At 38.0% G+C, this 17,606-nt stretch overlaps 1 protein-coding gene across 16 annotated transcripts in view; it reads right to left on the bottom strand.

Moving 5' to 3' along the window:
• CCDC88A (coiled-coil domain containing 88A) overlaps positions 1-17,606 on the bottom strand; it is a 106,629-nt gene that overhangs the window by 75,820 nt on the left and 13,203 nt on the right. For all 16 annotated transcript variants that reach the window (XM_068939930.1, XM_068939932.1, XM_068939933.1 and 13 more), the window contains exon 4: positions 2,331-2,439. In XM_068939930.1, coding sequence (XP_068796031.1) covers positions 2,331-2,439 — 109 coding nt within the window. The remainder of the gene's footprint in view (positions 1-2,330; positions 2,440-17,606) is intronic.

Raw genomic sequence — 17,606 nt, 5'->3', positions numbered from 1 at the left:
TTGTAATGTAGCTGCCCCACTCCTCTTGCCTTAACCAATTACCAAAGAAGGACCTTTCAAAACCAGTCCTCCATCTCTGAAAAGCATGCCCTGCAACATGAGGTGTAGACATGGTTTGTCAATCCTTTCTGAGAAACAAACTTGCTGGGACTGAGATATATGAATGCCATGCTTGCTTACACCTGGCAAAGAGATCAAGATTGAGAACGGCCAGAAACTAAGCAGGTAAGGCAGGCCGAGAAGTGAGGATGGACCTAAGGAGACTATGCCTGCAAGCAGCCATGTTATAAGAAGTGTGACATTTGATCGTAGATCAGACTAACAAGCGCCTCAGGATCATGCTTTGAGAAGTGAGTAACAGAGCTCAGCAGGATTTTCATACTGGAACATTGTACTTGAAACAGATGAATAGAATCGATCAAAAGTTTTGTAGCTACAAGTCATTCTTTAACATCAGTTTCCAAACCAAACCAACTACCGCAATACATAAAGCTCTCTGTGTGCACATGGGCATATCTGAGAGCACATCAAGAAATTTAAAAGTGTTTTTCGCATGCAAACAGGCACTCTAATTTGGCTAAATGCCTCTACTGCTTCTAAAGTGTCAGACACACTGTTTGCAATTTCCCACTCATATTAGGAGACTGGTATCTCACAAGACTAGAAACCTGGGAGAGTGGGGAGGGAGAAGGAAAAAAAAAGACATTCAGTTGTAAATACACACTTGCACAAAACACACTGAAACGATTAAAGACATGGTGACTGATTAACATTTATTGAACAAACCTTTTATTTTAAGGAGGCTAGCATAAAGTATTCCTAACACAAAGACTTCAAGCAACATTCAAAATTCGAATCATCCAAGGGTAATTTACCTATGTGCAAGCAATTCTGTATGACACTACTGCACTAGGCCTGGCTGATACCATAAAGCCAAAGCAGCACAGGGAATATTTTGTGTTCAAATGAAGACCACTCCTGTCAGTGTTTTTATCTTCTGTTACACCAGCTACGTGAAACTCTAATACCTGTGCAGAAGTGACTAGCCTCAAGTAGCAGGAAGGGGAAAAGCCAAAATGCTCTTAGCAGACACCACTTATACCCACATGCAGTAGCTGCCAAGACAAGAATGACATGAAGTATGCCTATGCACAAAGTGCTAGCTAGAAAGATGTATAGTGATGACCACTGCGCTTCCAACCTTACATAACTGGGTGCTAGGCAGACTTGGATTGCTTGGCAATCCTGACCTTAGAGTTTGGGAACAGGGTACGAGAAGAGAGGGGGACGGAAACCAGTGGTGCCAGAAGTGATGTTTCAAGGAGGGTGGTTCAGGAGTTGCTGCCCTACAAGTTCACCACACATGCAACTTTTTGATCCTCATAGGTAGAGCAGAAGGGCAGACCTGCTCTGGTTCAAATCACAGTAACCAATGGTTATTCAGTCTTGAGAATCCTCTCTAGTGATACAAGCCTGCTCTTACAATCACCTTCTTGCTGGTGCAGATGCATGGTCAGGAGACTGAGGGCTGGGAATTTTGATCCTGCTTTGGAGTTTCTGAGGACATATACTATGTGTGTACACAGGATAAATAGCAAGGAACAGTATAGGCTCTGCTATGATGCACTGTAAGAGGCAGATCAAAGCAGATTTCCTCCCAGACACGGTGGTTGCATAGACTCTCCTGGCAGGAAGGCGTAGGAAGGTGAAGAGGGGAACTAAAGGGTGCACTAAGACACCAGTGATATCTGCAGAGTCCTACTGCAGTGTGTCTGCTACTCAATCCAGGTTCTGCATCTAGAAAGCACAGTATCACTTCTTACCTACTGCACCAAACGAAGAACCAAAAACTCAATGACTATTTTATAGCTGTAAATTAGCTCACCACTGCACTTGCTATTAATTCCTGCTTGATTTTTTTTTTTTTTTTTAAATCATCTCATTGCCCTTTGCTAATAGAAGACTAAATTACTTGGAAGAACAATAAAGCTCATCACACTTTTCTAACCAGGATTGAATCTGTAGACCAAATGAGCAGGTAATGATTTATCATATGCACAAAACTTGCCTCAATTCAGAAAATACCAACGCACACCATTTATTGTAGTATAAAAGCAGTTAAAAAGCAGAATATAAATTATAGAAACAGATTTCATTCAAAAAGCTTTAACAGAAATAGACATGTAAAGAAAATTTTTGATTGTTTATAAGCAAACAAGAATCCATACAGATATAGCAAAATATTTGTCTTATTTTTATTACCGTTAAAGCTGTAATTGTAAAAATACTTCAAAATAGTTCTAGGTAAAACACGAGAAACAATCGCTTACCTGATAGTAGCTTTTTATTTGCTTCACTAAAATTGACAAATTTTGAATCCTTAATGATGCATCGTTATTGACCTTTTTGTTTATTCTCTGGCTGGCAGACTTTGGATTGCTGCAAGAATTAAATAAAAAGAATTCAATAGGGTGAAAATTAATCTTTAAACCTCTCTCTAAAATAAGTTAGATAATGTACCATCATAACAACTTCTTGTCTTGGTTACCATGCATTTTTCCCCTATAAGTAAATAAGAAATTATGGAAATGATTGCCAGAGGCAGAGAGAAATTAAAACATCCATTTCTGATAATCAGGTTAGCACCCTTTTTGGCTATTCATGCAATACGTAACTGGTAGCATCTATCAGAAACACAGAAGTCCGGATATAAGAAGAGGAAAGTTTTCTGTGGCTGGAGAAGTGGAGAGCTGTCTATATAAGGAGCCTCATTTCCAAGTGAATACAAAAACTGGAATACGGCTATAACGTAAATATTCCAGCACACGTTGCACACATCAGTAATCATACTTTCATCTCTTTTCCCCTCAAAAGAGTAGAAAAGATTTGATGAAATGCAGATTAGTCATCCTTCTGCAATTCCCTGTAACATACTAAGTTATTAACCACATAGAAGAGAGCGCAACAAACAGCTACTGTGATTTTTCAAGGAAAAACAGAGTCAATGCATTTCTCCAACATCATCCATGAAAGGCTTAGAGAACTGCTAGAAGATATACCATTGTGAAGTTTAACTTTGACGAAGGTAACGGATACAGCTGCACACAGCTTTTTAAAGAGCTTAAACGATATTGTAAATTAATTTGCAACTAGCTAGAAAACTGTACTCAAACAAGAAATTATCAACTTGTCGCTGTCAAACTAGAGGTTCCTGTAACGGTGTGCCTAATTTTATTGAACATTGCCATTAATAGTTTTAGACAATGGAATACAGAATACATGTACAAGAACTGCGATTGGCATAAACTGAGAGGAATCAAAAGCATTTCAAAGAATGCTATGACAGTTCAGAATGATCCTGGTAAACTGAGAAAGTGGACCAAGAGGAATTCAATATTGACAATATCACAGGACATGCAAACAAATATTAACGAACAAAGAACGCCACTGCCAAGACACCTCTACTTCTTTCATTTGCTAGTAGAGATGTTGTCTAGAAGACAGACAGTTATTCTCTACATAGTAGAGATGATGGCTCAATTGCTTACTATGAAGCCGCTCTTTAGGAAAGGTCTGGATTCGTACTTTTTCCACGGGTGAATCACCTAGATTCTAAGTAGCATGCAAAGGCCTTCCCTCAATTTCTTCAGTATATTGTATTACAAGTTGAAGTGTTACACATCTGTACCTTGACAATTGGAACTGCCTATTAAAAAGCTCATTCAACCCACAGAGCATACTCCTGAGGAGTCCGTTAGAAGGAGGTTGAATAGAGCAGGCTGTAGGTTAGCATGAACTCTCTTGGCAGGACACCTAGAACCTGCAACCTGAAAGCCAGATGCTACTGATGTAAGCAAAGAGAAGACTGTGCAGAGGACAACAGAAAACACACACAACATACAGAACAAGTATACAGTTTACTTAAAAAAGCTCTATCATAATTTAAGGTAAAAAAAATTGTCATGTTTAAGCTATAATTTGACTTTATCATAGTAGATACTGGGATCTAATTTTTAGGTTTACTACAAATAATCCCAGATAACCTCTCAACTAGGCTCAAATTCTTTCACCAGTAAAACAGAGTAACTTTTAAAAACCCATAATGATTTGAAGTATCAGTACAGTAAGTGCTATCGGCCACTTGACAGCTTTAGCCTGGATAACGGCAAAAGCTTGCCCTCAGAAATCACTACTGTCTTCCGTAACGATGAACTTCTGCACTAACGTACTGTAAAGTCTGTCTTTTGCAGTTTGCTCATCCACCTCAATGTGCAACTGTAATGCGCAACACAGAAAAAGGGTATAACAAAAAGCCCATGACTTCTGAGAGACTGAAAAGGATTTGAAAGGTTCCTGCAACACAGACACAATGCGTGGTTTGTTTTTTTTTTTTTTTTTTTTTTAAACACACACTGGACATTTGTGGAAAGAGAAACTGAAGAACTGAAGGAGGGAGCTCCAGCTATAGAAGCAACATATATGATCACGTAGTTCGGCCGACCCAAAACAAAGGACCGCATCCTTAAGTGGAACTGTGGGAACTACAAGCATTGTTATGTATGCATAGTATAAATACATATTCTAATATTTAAAACTGTAAAAAACTTAAAAGGGTCTGCCACAGCAGGAAAACGTTATACATTAAAATAGGTATGTCTGAATTTCATAGAAGTTATGACAAAGATTAACACCCTGATCTTAAGTAGAAACATACTTTCACTTATATGAACTACCCAGGCTACTCATAGGATAAACAGTTTCAATTTGGCTTTTTTCTTTGAGTCAAATCTGCATCTCTTCACAATAAAACTTTAGTCAGCACTACAGAAGAGTTGATTAAGCTTTTAATATATTATCACCCACTTGTGTACCAGACTTCACTACTCAATTCATTTCAAGTCATAAGTCAAGATGCGCCCTTATACTCAGCTCCATTCATTTACAAGAACTTAACCCAGAATAAATTTTCATGTGGTCATCTGTAACAGAGAAGTCAAATCACAGAAGATCTTGCTTTCCCTGCATACATCCTGGTCCACCCCACAGCAATAATTGCAAATACAAAACAGATTACTGCTTATGCATTCATCATCTTAAGTGCATGCAAAGCACATTATTATTATACCTAACATATGCATACAAGACTATTGATATACATAGGATTAATGCATTTTTGTATACAGACATTAAAATGATATTGAGATATTTAAATATAAACAAACAACCGAAAAAAGGTGGGGGCCTATCACCTCTGCTGAACATAGTATTATCATGAATTATTTTGATGCAACTTACTACTTTGATTTGGTAGCATTTGGCATGCTCTTTGTACAGGTGTGATTACAGACAAATTCACATACTTTTAAGTTAATTAAATGAACTTTTTATTCGCTTTTTACTGCTTTGCTTTTTTAGCATTTTATAATTTTAAAAAATATTGGTGTGCTTTTTCAATCCGTTATTATTAAAATTTCATTATTTAGGAGCATGAGTGGGAACGATGTAGAAAAATCACGGCTGAGAAAGGAAACGATGATATTTAAGACACATCAACAACCGTCATTTTTAAAAGGAAAGCAGTATGCACAACATTCTCCTTCTTTGCATCTATGAATACGCACCTAGGAAAATTAGGGAACAGACTCTTCTGTGGATAATTAGTCTTCTTCCTAAACGCTAATCACCACGTTACTTGTTCATAGCAGTTTCAGGAAAGTATGTTATAGTACAGCCAACACTATGTGACTTTGATATTATCCTAGATGTATTATTTAGAAGAGTCAACCTTTAGCTGCAAAAATAACTAAACGGACTAAAAATGGTTATGCTTTAGACTTGCAGAACTGTGAAATCCTTTCCAGACTGAATTCACACGAATTCGTTAAAATCGGAAAAGAAAATCCAGGATAAACCCTGCTGACCTGACAGCATACAGAGTGAAGTCTCCTATTTCTGCATTCTTATCTCCAAAAGGCCGATTTGGACCCTTAATCTTCACCTTTAATCTTAACGACTGTTGGATTATCTCTCGGCTTTTCATCATCTTCAACAGCATTTCTACAGCTGTATGTTTTAGCTGAATCTCCCTTTCCATCATTCAAAAAGAGAGGATATCATAACAGCTCTTTATTTAAGATCAACAAAATGAGTGTGTAACCACAAGAATTCAAAACACATATGTCAAAAAGCTCAGGCTTTAAGACTTTCTCACTTCAAAAGCTCTATTAAAGACTTCAGACAGATCTTGCAAGAACAAAACAGTTGACATTTGCATCGCAGTATGTCTTCGTAACATTAGACGAACATTAATCTTCACATACTTTTAAGACAAACGATTAATATCCCAATACTGCACATGGGAAATGAAAATAGAAACAAATTCCTGAACAACAGCAAAAACAACCAACGACAAAAAAAAAAATCTGTGTGAGGAAGAAAAACCACAGGCAACTAGAGCCCAAGATTTCTTAGGACATAAGTTCTCAGTTCCATGCCTTTGCCAACAGCGTTCCTTTTAAATTCCACACTACAGTAATTCACTACTAGCACTGGTGTACTAGCATACACCAAAAGATGAGGTAAATTTACTTTCTCTTTCATTGGATAATATGAAAAATAAATCTTTGAAATCGCTAAGTCATAACGTTTGGAGAAGATCAGTAAGTAAAGGATGTCATTATACCCGTACCTGGTTTTTGCTACTGAATACCAGCATTTTTCCCTGCAGTGCCAAAATAAGTAACATCTCTCACACGATGCACTATCAGATCTCAACAAGATATAAGCATTTTTAAAACAGTTTAGTAGGAACTTTATCAACAGTATTACAAAAAAAACAGTCATCTTTCATCCTCAGCTCACATGATCATAATTCAAGTTTCATCTTTTCCAACTTAAACCTTAAAAAACCAATAGTTTATGGATCAGCTCTGACTAGTTAAGCATGAACAAAGATAGTTAAAACAGCTGTAGTATTAGTCTTGCATCAAAATTAAAGTTGATGTGTATCAAAGATTTTTGGAGTTATTATATTAAAGAAATCATATTTTGCCTTCAACAGTAGTTTATTTCCACCAAATCACCCCATGAGTCCCTCCCCCTATATATTTATCTGATGCGGTGCATTATCTTTATCTTTCCAGGCTAACTCAGTGGTTGACACACAATCCTTACATTTTATGGGAATTCTAGGCTTTTTAAGTGATAAAAATCATGCTGCTTGGGGTCAAAATGTTTCATTTCTGTATCTTAAAATGGAAACTGTTTTTCTTCCATGAATTGCAGGAAACAGCTTACCGAGGTTGTGAATTTTCTGCGAGAACTTTGTGCCATGGATGTCTTCTAGACATGTATCTTTCCCCCTTGGGAAAACTCACAGTCTAACTACAAGATCCTCTGCTAGTGAAGACTATCACTAACTTAAAAAGTTTAGAATGTCAGGCTCAGGACAACTTGATGCACAGATTTATTCTAGTAATATCTAATAATCTTTTGTCCAAAAAAATTATGGAAACAGTTGCAACAGGATAGCAATACCAAAAGTTTTCTTAATGTTTTTCAGAATAATTTTAAAACAGGTTACAGCAACAAGGACGTTTTCAGTATATTTGAAGTCTAACCCCTTGCACTTGATGATGGATAAAATGAAGTGAATTAAGAGCCACTGCTAACACTATTAATCTCTACCAATCATTTTTAATATAATTAATTGCGTAGCCTCAATAACTCACTGAAATTAGCAGGAAGTGATGGAAGAGTTTTCCTTTAGTGACTTTTCTTGTGAATAGTGTAAAGTTGGGCTATTGTTCTTCAAACAAGGGAGGTAATCTGTCTTTAACACCCTCACTTAATAAACATTAGCGATGACTAAAGTGACTTTTACTTGGAAATACCTTTTCTAACTCAGAGTGAAATCCTACTCGCACCACCTTCTAGTGTGAACAGGACTTCACTGCTGCACTAGAGCGATATCATCTTCCTAATCACACTATATAATGTAAAAATTTATATTTTATATTAAAAAGTATAATAGCCTATCTATTACAATGACCCACACATTGAAACTTATACATAAAGTTAGAGGCCGCTTGGTAAATACTTCCATGTTTGTATTTACCACCAGTGTTCCTTAATCTTCAGTGACTGCCTTCTGGCTTTCAGAATACATTCGAACTGTCAGTTTTGACCTGAAAACTGTATTAAACAGCAAAGAACAGGTTTGATAGATCAATTCTATATACTGTTACCAAAAGAACTGCAATTAGGTCCTTCAGTTGGAGCACCCTCAGCTTAAAAACCACCTCCCTCCCACCACTGATAACGAGGACACATTCTCTCAAAGCTTCCAACTTTAGAACTCAGTAGTCTCCTTGATCCACAAAACCCTTTGTTTTGAATAATTTCACTTGTTCACTAAAAACCACCTTCTCGGGTATTGTCTTATCTCTCTGCTCTCAAAGAGGAAATAACATAGCATGATGTTTCAGCTAGCTAGCTTCATGTTTCCAACTATGTATTGTTAATATAACTGATTTGTCAGACTCTCCAAGCCAGAAATAAATAGGCTGATGTCCCCATCAAACATATTGAAATAACTACATGAGTAAAACTAATTAAATGCAACCTATAGGAAAATGTTTTCCTGAAAGATAAAATTCTAAACATAAATCTCCAAAAATGTTATTGCTTTCAACAGCATACATCCTCAAATCAGCTTATTGTATCTTCTTGCAACTAATTTATTAGATTTGAATAGATTACTTACATTGGTATGGGATGAATTATTCTTGTGACCAAGAAAAAGAATCTGCAACAACTACATTTTTATTCATAGTAAAAAATCCTGCTTCTCAAAATACACTTGGTCCAATACCATTAAAATAAGCTAGTACACGATGTTGGGAATATAAGTAACTTTCAAAGCTAAAAGATGCAAGGAAATAACTTTGAAAATAAAACAAAAAAACCCCACAATTCTAAAACTGACCTTGGTGAAAGGTAGCTTTAAAGAACAGAAGATAAACTGTCAAAAAATTCTGGAAAATAAAAAACATAAGAGTCTAGTGGCTACCATACTAGTTACACTATAGATATTTTCAAGGCAATGCATGCTACAACTATGAATTACTCATTTTATTAGGTGGAGAAACTGAACTGCTCCACTGGTGAACAGCCTAGCAAAATAGGGCAAATCTGTCTAGAAGTCAATAGGAAGCAGAGCAGTAAAAGATAGCCTTAAGCAATTTTGCATTTAAGAGCAACCTACTTATGACAAGATACATTAATTTCAATAGCACCAAAAGCTGACAAAAGCATCTACCCCAATAGGGCATTAGTTTAAAAACTACAGAATATAGAGAGAATTCCAGGGATTTTTGAAATGTTATCAGTGCCATGAATTACAGATTGAGACCTCATATAATCAGGGATTATGTCTTAGGTTTTGGTCAATGAAAAATTTATCAGAAATAGGAATGTGATAGCTTAATGGCTTCAGGCTTAAATCTATGCAGGCTGCAAACCAGTTGTGTCCTCTCTTGCCATCTGTTCCTTGATGGTACTTAATGATTAGATTCAGTACTACAGTGCATCCGAATTTTAATATAAAATCATCATCTGAACGCATTTGTCAAGTATGGTTAAATGCTAAAAAAGCACTTGGGAGAAAAACTCTACACAGGTTTCCATTTTGAAAGGTAATAAATATTGACTTCTAATCCATTTGAGTTTTAGCTTACAGTAGCAGAGTATTTACCTTTACATATATATATTATTTGCCTAATAAAGTTCTATTCTTGGCACAGTCTCTTTAATCAGAACACAGAAGTTCACTCCTGCTCTGTGCCAAACTTCAGTAATGGTCGATATCAAAAGTTTTGGATAGGTTTCAAATAATAAAGCAGCATTTCCATCATTCACTATTAGCTAGAAAATACCCAACACATACAAAATGTATTTTATAAAGAAATTTAGTCCAGTAACAGAGTTCATTTCTTGTGAATGTTAAAATAAATCTGGGGTCTTCACTGGAGAATAGCAATACTGATAATCTTGAAAGTGCTTTAAGCATTTGAAGTAACACCACATGAAGCAGTATGCCGAGGCAATGAAGTTATCAGAAGCACCTCTGCATATGGGACAAAAGGGAACACTGGCCTTAAACAACTAACTGCTTGATTAGTCTTTAAAAATCAAGATAATCTAAGGATTTGTCTGCAAAAATTAGAATCCTGGGGAAATGGGACTGACTCTGAAGTACGTTATTGTCAGAATCTGAACTGTGTGACCAAGTATGTTCTAAAAACATTAGTACATGATGGTATACTCCAAACTTTTCCCACATACCTATCAGGACGAGCAATTTCTACTGCCAAAGAATATTTTCTTATTAAAATCTATTAACAAGATCGAGAAAAAAAACTATTTCCATTAGGAGAATCTATGTCCATTTTCCCTACCTCTGGCACATGTTCATCAGGATTTCTGTGCTGACAGAAATAGTTTTAAATAGATGATACATTCCCTTAACAGTAATTCATGAGACAGGCTGTTGAAGCTTCTAGAGCTTTTATCTTTAACTTAGACACATTCTCATCTGAAAAAAAAAAGGGCAATAAAATCCTTCCATCTCTTGGAGAGCATCATGCAACCAATGTGACCGGAGCATACCGATGATAATACAATGGCCCTGTGATGTTACACAACACACAAATGATTATTACAACTCTATAGCTGCATAGTGGCTCACCAAAGAGACGAGCGATGTACATTCTACAGTCATTGAGCACAGATTTCTTCTGAATCCTGCTTAACCAGTCTACATTTATGCACTTATGTAGAATCCAGTAAAAGGATGTTCTCAGCCTGATTTGCGATATGGAAGCAAATGCTGTGATTTATACTAACAACTCCTTTGGCTTTTTAGCAGGTATTTATGACAATTACCTCTTGTAAAATGTCTGTATTTCTACCTTTGAGGCAACAGCGTTCAAGCAGGAATGCTCAAGTAAAGTGTTAGTATAAGTCTACAGACACCTGCTCAAACATCTGAAGGTATCATTACAAACGATGACATATGCTTTACCACAAAATAAGGTGCATATTAATGTCTCAATTTAAGGATGCTTTGCTAACTCTGCATTTGGCGTAGTAGTAGTAGTAGTAGTAGTGCATTTGGCACTACATGTGCCAAAATTTCAGCAGCTGTATCAAAGGTTTTTTGCCTCATGCTAAGGTGAGTTTCATGAAGTAGGTCTAGTATCATGAGTCTTTTGACCCCTGCACAAAACCCCATTCCTACGCTCATGTCCAGTGCCACAAACTATTAGGATGCTGAAGCCATGTTAAAAAACATGACCAAGCAGCCTACAACAAACCGGTGGTCTTGTGGGAATCACAAAGAGCAAGGCTACAAAGAGCATATTAAGTATGAGCATATGTAGACAGTTTCTCTGCTCCCTGTACTGCAGCATCTGATCAGGCAGAACTACTCAAAAGCTAGCTGCGCAGGGCTGAAGCTCTAGTTGGTGCTCACTCTACCTTTTCTGTGCCATAGCAGAGGAGACATCTAATTACTCATTGTTTAAGTGTGCTTGAACAGCTCTGCCTGAAACACTGCTACAAGTCTTAGGACAAAGTAACCCTGTCTCCCCCCTCTCCAGCACAGAGACCCCAGAATGGTTGAGGCTGGAACGGACATTTAAAGATCAACTAGTGCAAGCCTCCTGCTCAAGCAGGGTCACCTAGAGCAGGCTGCCCAGGACTGCGCCTAGGTGGCTTTTGAATATCTCCAGGGAAGGAGACTCCACCACCTCTCTGGGCAACCTGTTCCAATGCTCTGTCACCCTCACAGCGAAGAAGTTTTTTCTCAGGTTCAGATGGAACTTCCTGTGTTTCAGTTTCTGCCCATTGCCTCTTGTCCTGTTGCTGGGCACCACGGAGAAGAGGCTGGCCTCATCCTCTTGACACTCCCCCCCTTCAGATACCTGTACACGTTGATGAGATCGCCTCTCAATCTTCTCTTCTCCAGGCTGAACAGGCCCAGCTCTCGCAGCCTTTCTTCCTAGGAGAGGTGCTCCAGCCCTCTAATCATCTTGGTAGCCCTCCGCTGGACTCCCTCCAGTACTGCCATGTCTCTCTTGGACTGGGGAGCCCAGAGCTGGACACAGTACTCCAGGTGAGGCCTCCCCAGGGCTGAGGAGAGGGGCAGGATCACCTCCCTCGACCCGCTGGCAACACTCTGCCTAATGCAGCCCAGGAGACCATTGGCCTTCTTGGCCACAAGGGCACACTGCTGGCTCATGCTTAACTTGTTGTCCACCAGCACTCCCAGGTCCTTCTCTGCAGAGCTACTTTCCAGCAGGTCAACCCCCAGCCTGTCCTGGGGCATGGGATTATTGGACCTTGCACTTGCCTTTGCTGAACTTCAGGAGGTTCCTCTCCGCCCACCTCTCCAGCCTGCCCAGGTCCCTCTGAATGGCAGCACAGTCTTCTGGTGTGTCCGCTACTCCTCCCAGTTTAGTATCATCAGCAAACTTGCTGAGGGTGCACTCTGTCCCTTCCTCCAGGTCACTGATGAATACATTGAACAAGACTGGACCTATGACCCCAGGGGGACACCGCTAGACACAGGCCTCCAACTACACTCTGATTTTGTTTTGATCAATGGCACAATCTGCTGTGTCTCATGACCTCAGGGCTGCCCCAACCAACAACAGCTTTGCCAGGTGGTCCCACTACTAGTAGTATTATTTCCATGAAAGAACATTCCCCTCACATCTGTACGCTCCCAGGTTGACATCTGAATGTGCAAACAGTCAGATAAAACCATAATACACTCAGAAAATCTAGTGACTGACATTTAATTTCTTTCCTCCCCTTTATGCAATGCGATTCAGGGAAGACTATTTAGAAGTCAAAAACTACCTTTGACACAAACTTTGAAAAAGGACCTAAAGCAACTCATCTTGGTGAATAATCATGTAGGGAGATAAACTACAAGAATTCCTATGCTTCCATGATGATCAAAAAACTGCCCTCACCAAAAAACAATTAACATTAAAAAAGCTGCTAAAGGCACTAAGAGGAGGGAAAGAGGGCATCTACACAGTTATGCACCAAATTAAACTCTGAGGAAAGAAAGGGTCACTAGCCGTTTGTAATATTTCAATCATTTACTGCAGCAACAAATAAGCAAAAACGCACCTCACACCAAAACATTATCACTCTGTAGCTGAGGATGGGTACAGAAATATTTATATTCATCTGAAGGACACACCTCATTTAGACAAAGTACACAGAATATAGTCAGTCGCGCAAAAAAAATCTTTCCTATGAGGCTTTACATAACAGTATAACTATGCTCCCTGCTTTAGAGTAAGATGTCTTGAACAGCAGCCTCATAGTTACTCTGGAGATATTAAAGTTTAGAAATTCCTTGAGAACCTGGAAGGAGACTGTAAAAGCTGACGACAAGGAACGTGAAAGAGATAATTGTACAAGGAGGACAAATATCTGGGATGAATTTCCTGGGGTGCTGAAAGTCAACAAGCTTTGAGAAAGGAAATAAATGAGATGGTGCAGACCGATTCCCAGCTTACACATCAGCTCAGCTTCCTGCCTGAAACTTCAGGGTGTGCACAGCCAGGAAGCGATAGAGCTTGCTTCTGTTGCCATCTGCCTTTTCCTCCGGGATTCTGAAGGTTGCTATTACAGAAAACTTTGAAACTACCTACAGTACTGTAATACTCAAGTGCTCCTTTGAGCAGGTACATATATGACTAAAAATGGCTTTAGGGTCTTTCCAGATACAGAATACCTCATTTTAATACTACTACAACTTCCATTGGGCTTAAGCTCACAATGATGTGGTCAAGAAGGTCAGCAGAGTAAAGAGCCACTGTGCTCGCTCTTCTACAATCTATATCACTTATATCCTTTGCAGTAACATGAAACTCTCCTCACTCCAGGAGTTCAGCCCTCCTCAGGGGCCAGGCTCCTCAGTCCTATTTCCAGGATCCTCTCCTTAAACTTTGCAACAAAAAGAAAACTCACTTGATATCGAGACTGCCAGCTGATTTGAGAGGAGCTCTAAGTACAAATTACTCTAACCTCTCTCTCCCCAACTGAATCTGATAACACAACATAGGTATGGATATTTGATACCTTCACTGATCCAGACACCAGCACCTTTCCAGAACCCTCTTCACAGTGAGGGCTTGTATGAAACAAATACTTAAGAAATCTAAATCTCCCTTTCTTTACCATTCACAATTGCCTTGCTAGCTGCTTAAATTGTATCTTCTTCTTCAGGTTCAAAACCCTACTTGTATTTAAATCAACACCTAATTCCAATTCAGTATGAACAATAAATCTGCAACCAGCACCTACACAGCCTGTACAACTACTTTTTTTCCCTTCCAGATCATTGCTGGTGATTTTAAATAGAGCAGGCTCAAAAACCAAAGTCTGCAATACCCAGAACAACAAACTACATTTACAGTTCTCCAGATACATTTCAATATCAACAGCATTCTACTCAAGATAACTTGAATTAATTATTCAATATGAAATTCAGACAGTTTAAAACTACTAAAATCTAGATGTTACATTGCATGTTTTCCTTCATCATTCTTCAACTTAGTGACAAAGGTCAAGCTTTTGTAGAAAAAAAAATATTCATTAAATGGAATCTCACTCCATATCTGTTTCACTACTTGGAGTGCTTGAAAAAGTCACTCACGGAAAAAAGAATAAGCAAGCAGATGTGTGGAAGTCTTACACAGAATTGCTAGCTTCTCTCCCCTTTCCCCTCCACCCAAGGTTATAAGAAAGCAGAGTCCAAAACAGCCCAGATCCATTATTTTTCCCTTTCTGTTTTCCCTCACAGAAGGAAGATGTGTGCAGGAGAGTAAAATAAGAGTAAATAAGGAGTGTGCAGGAGTAAATAAGAGGGGAAATAAAACAGTACCTGTCATCTACTAAGCATACACATTTTTTCAAGACATCACTGTATTTATTTATTTTTTCCAAGCTTGCACAAGTTCCAAGCTTACAAGTAATGGATTTGCTATTCTTAGATTTTTCTAAACTTTTTGAAGATATCAGCAATTTTTATAAAATGGCTCTCAGTATTACAAGAAATTTACCGATGTAGACACTTCTGTATATTTATGTTTACGTTTTCCACTTATTTCTTACTATCCCATTTCTAAAAAATAAATATTGTCACTGCAACAGGCTAGAGTCTGACCCCAAGAGCTTAAAGTCTTATGCAACAGTGGGGGAATATATTTCCCTGAAAATCAGGCTGCACTTCAAACACCATGAAATAATTTTACGATATTTACCATGAAATGTATCGCACAGTAAGAGCCTTTCTTTAACGAAGCCATTATCATACACAGTTATTTCAATAGCATCACAAAGAAATTAGTATCTTCCTCATATACTACTATTACACAGATGCTGTTGAGAAAGTGAACTATTTGAGTGTAACACCAACATGCCTCTAACGTAGGATAAAGGAAATTCTTCAAAAAGGAAGAGGAAAAATAGGTATCCTCTAAATCTTGTCTCCCTTCCCCAAAGGGAGGATCCAAAGAATGAGGCAAAAGAGTAAAAAAGAAAGAAAGAGAAGAGATTCGTTAACTGGCACCGAGGAGTACAGAACACAGAAATAGAAGAGAAATAACACAGGAAGCAGAGAGAAAACTGAGAAGGGAAGGGGATTTAAATTACCTAAGACTGAAATTAGTTAATTTTCCTTTTGGTCATGTGCGAGTCTGATCAACTTCAAAATACAAAATATAACCCATTTCACTACTTTTATATCTTTTTAATATAAACATAAAATTAAACTCTTGCAAACAGATTTTACAGCCAAACAGCTGGGTACACTGATCATAAAATAGGAAACTTTACTACCACTGTTTCAACTGTTTTTTTTACCTATCACACCAAAACATATTATGTTAAAACACAAACAGTTTTCTGCCAATGATCCAAAATAACCCCTACTCACTGCACACAACCTTGTGCACAACATTCTCAGGGAATAAAATCAGCCACAAACTGCATTATATTTCACAATGACTTCTCCCTCAATCTTAACTTTTTTATTCTAATATGTGGAAAATAATTAAAATATACATGTTACATGTAATCATGTAAACTAATTACATATATAAAAGGAATTTTAAAGTAAAAGCAAGTATGACAGCTGTTTTGGGCTGAAAACTAGATCTGCTTTCAACAAATTCTCATAAAAACTTTACACTCTGTTTAAGAAATCATTGCCTCATTCTTGGAATAAAATTGAGAATGCACAGTTAGTCATTGCTGGTAGCATAGGATTTAGACTGCAACCTCCCCGATGCAGAAGTTCTTCTGAAAGCGTTGCTGAACACTCAGGTGCTATTGCGGAAAAACTTCCTTACCGACAAACAAAATTCTGGCTTAAGGAGCAGGAATTTCCTTAGTTCTACTCAAGGATTCCTTCCCCCCCCCCCCCCCCCAGGCATCTCAAAGAATGACATACAGGGCTGTGATTGTACTTGGACAGCTAACAAATTTAAAGAGAAGGCTGAAAAAGAGATTTTCCTGATTTATTGCAGCTCAAGGATTTTTTGGAAGAGCTTCCTAGAGTGAGAGCACTCAATGGACTGGGGCTCAAATACCTTTGCTCCTCAGCTGGCAAGAAAACAGGTCTGCTTCCACCAACCTAAAAAATTACGCTGATAGAAAGGAAAATCTATAGGGTTCAGAGCACCACAGAACACTTAACACATCTGGTCACTGCCACACAAAATAAACACCCCTGGATATCAAATAATTGAGAATTTCTAGAAGAACGAACTTGACATCAACTCTTTGAATAAGTGGACAAGAGCCAGAAAATCTGACAAACATGGGCCTCGCTCCGTATGGTTACCCCTTTAAAAAAAATAAATAAAATAAAAAACACACCCCCCACACAAACCCAGGAGCAATGCAAAAACCATTGCCTAAAGTCAAAATACATTCCCATGCAAACAGAAAAACAACAATTTTCAAGTTCATTTTTTTTTTTTTTTAAACAATTTGTAAGTGCCAAACCCTCTAGAGCAAGTTAAATCATAGTGACAGATTCTCTTTTCCGAGATCTTTAAAAAAAAGTTATGGACCTTCACACATGCACAAGCCACAGCTGAAAACTACTGCTTATAGAACAATGACAAATCTTGAAGGTAAATCTTCTATCACAAAGCCTTGGGATTCAGAATAAGAATGCAAAAAAATTATGCTACCCAACAGGTTGGACAGAACCCATACTTAAAAAAGTGTTTCTTTTTCTTGCTGGAGAAAGAACACACACACACATCCAAGAGAGTCCTCAAAGTGAAGTTTTTAACCTGCCCCTCCACTATCTACTTCCAGAGTAAAAACGCTAAGAGATACTGATGAAGAGCAGTGACTTGAATCTACAGGAGACCTCTCTAACCATTTAAAGATTCCATCTCTCTGATGTGTTGACTTCTGAGGTTGTTATTTGGAATAACCAAAAGGCTTGAAAACTTTGAAATAAGAACCAGAAAGGAAAATAAAATTCTTCTGGTGCATGTGTTTAC

Source organism: Struthio camelus, chromosome 3, assembly GCF_040807025.1.
Source record: "Struthio camelus isolate bStrCam1 chromosome 3, bStrCam1.hap1, whole genome shotgun sequence".
In the NCBI taxonomy this organism is placed as follows: domain Eukaryota; kingdom Metazoa; phylum Chordata; class Aves; order Struthioniformes; family Struthionidae; genus Struthio; species Struthio camelus.
Note: the sequence above shows the minus strand (reverse complement) of the source record. Positions and strands in the feature narration are given on the sequence as shown.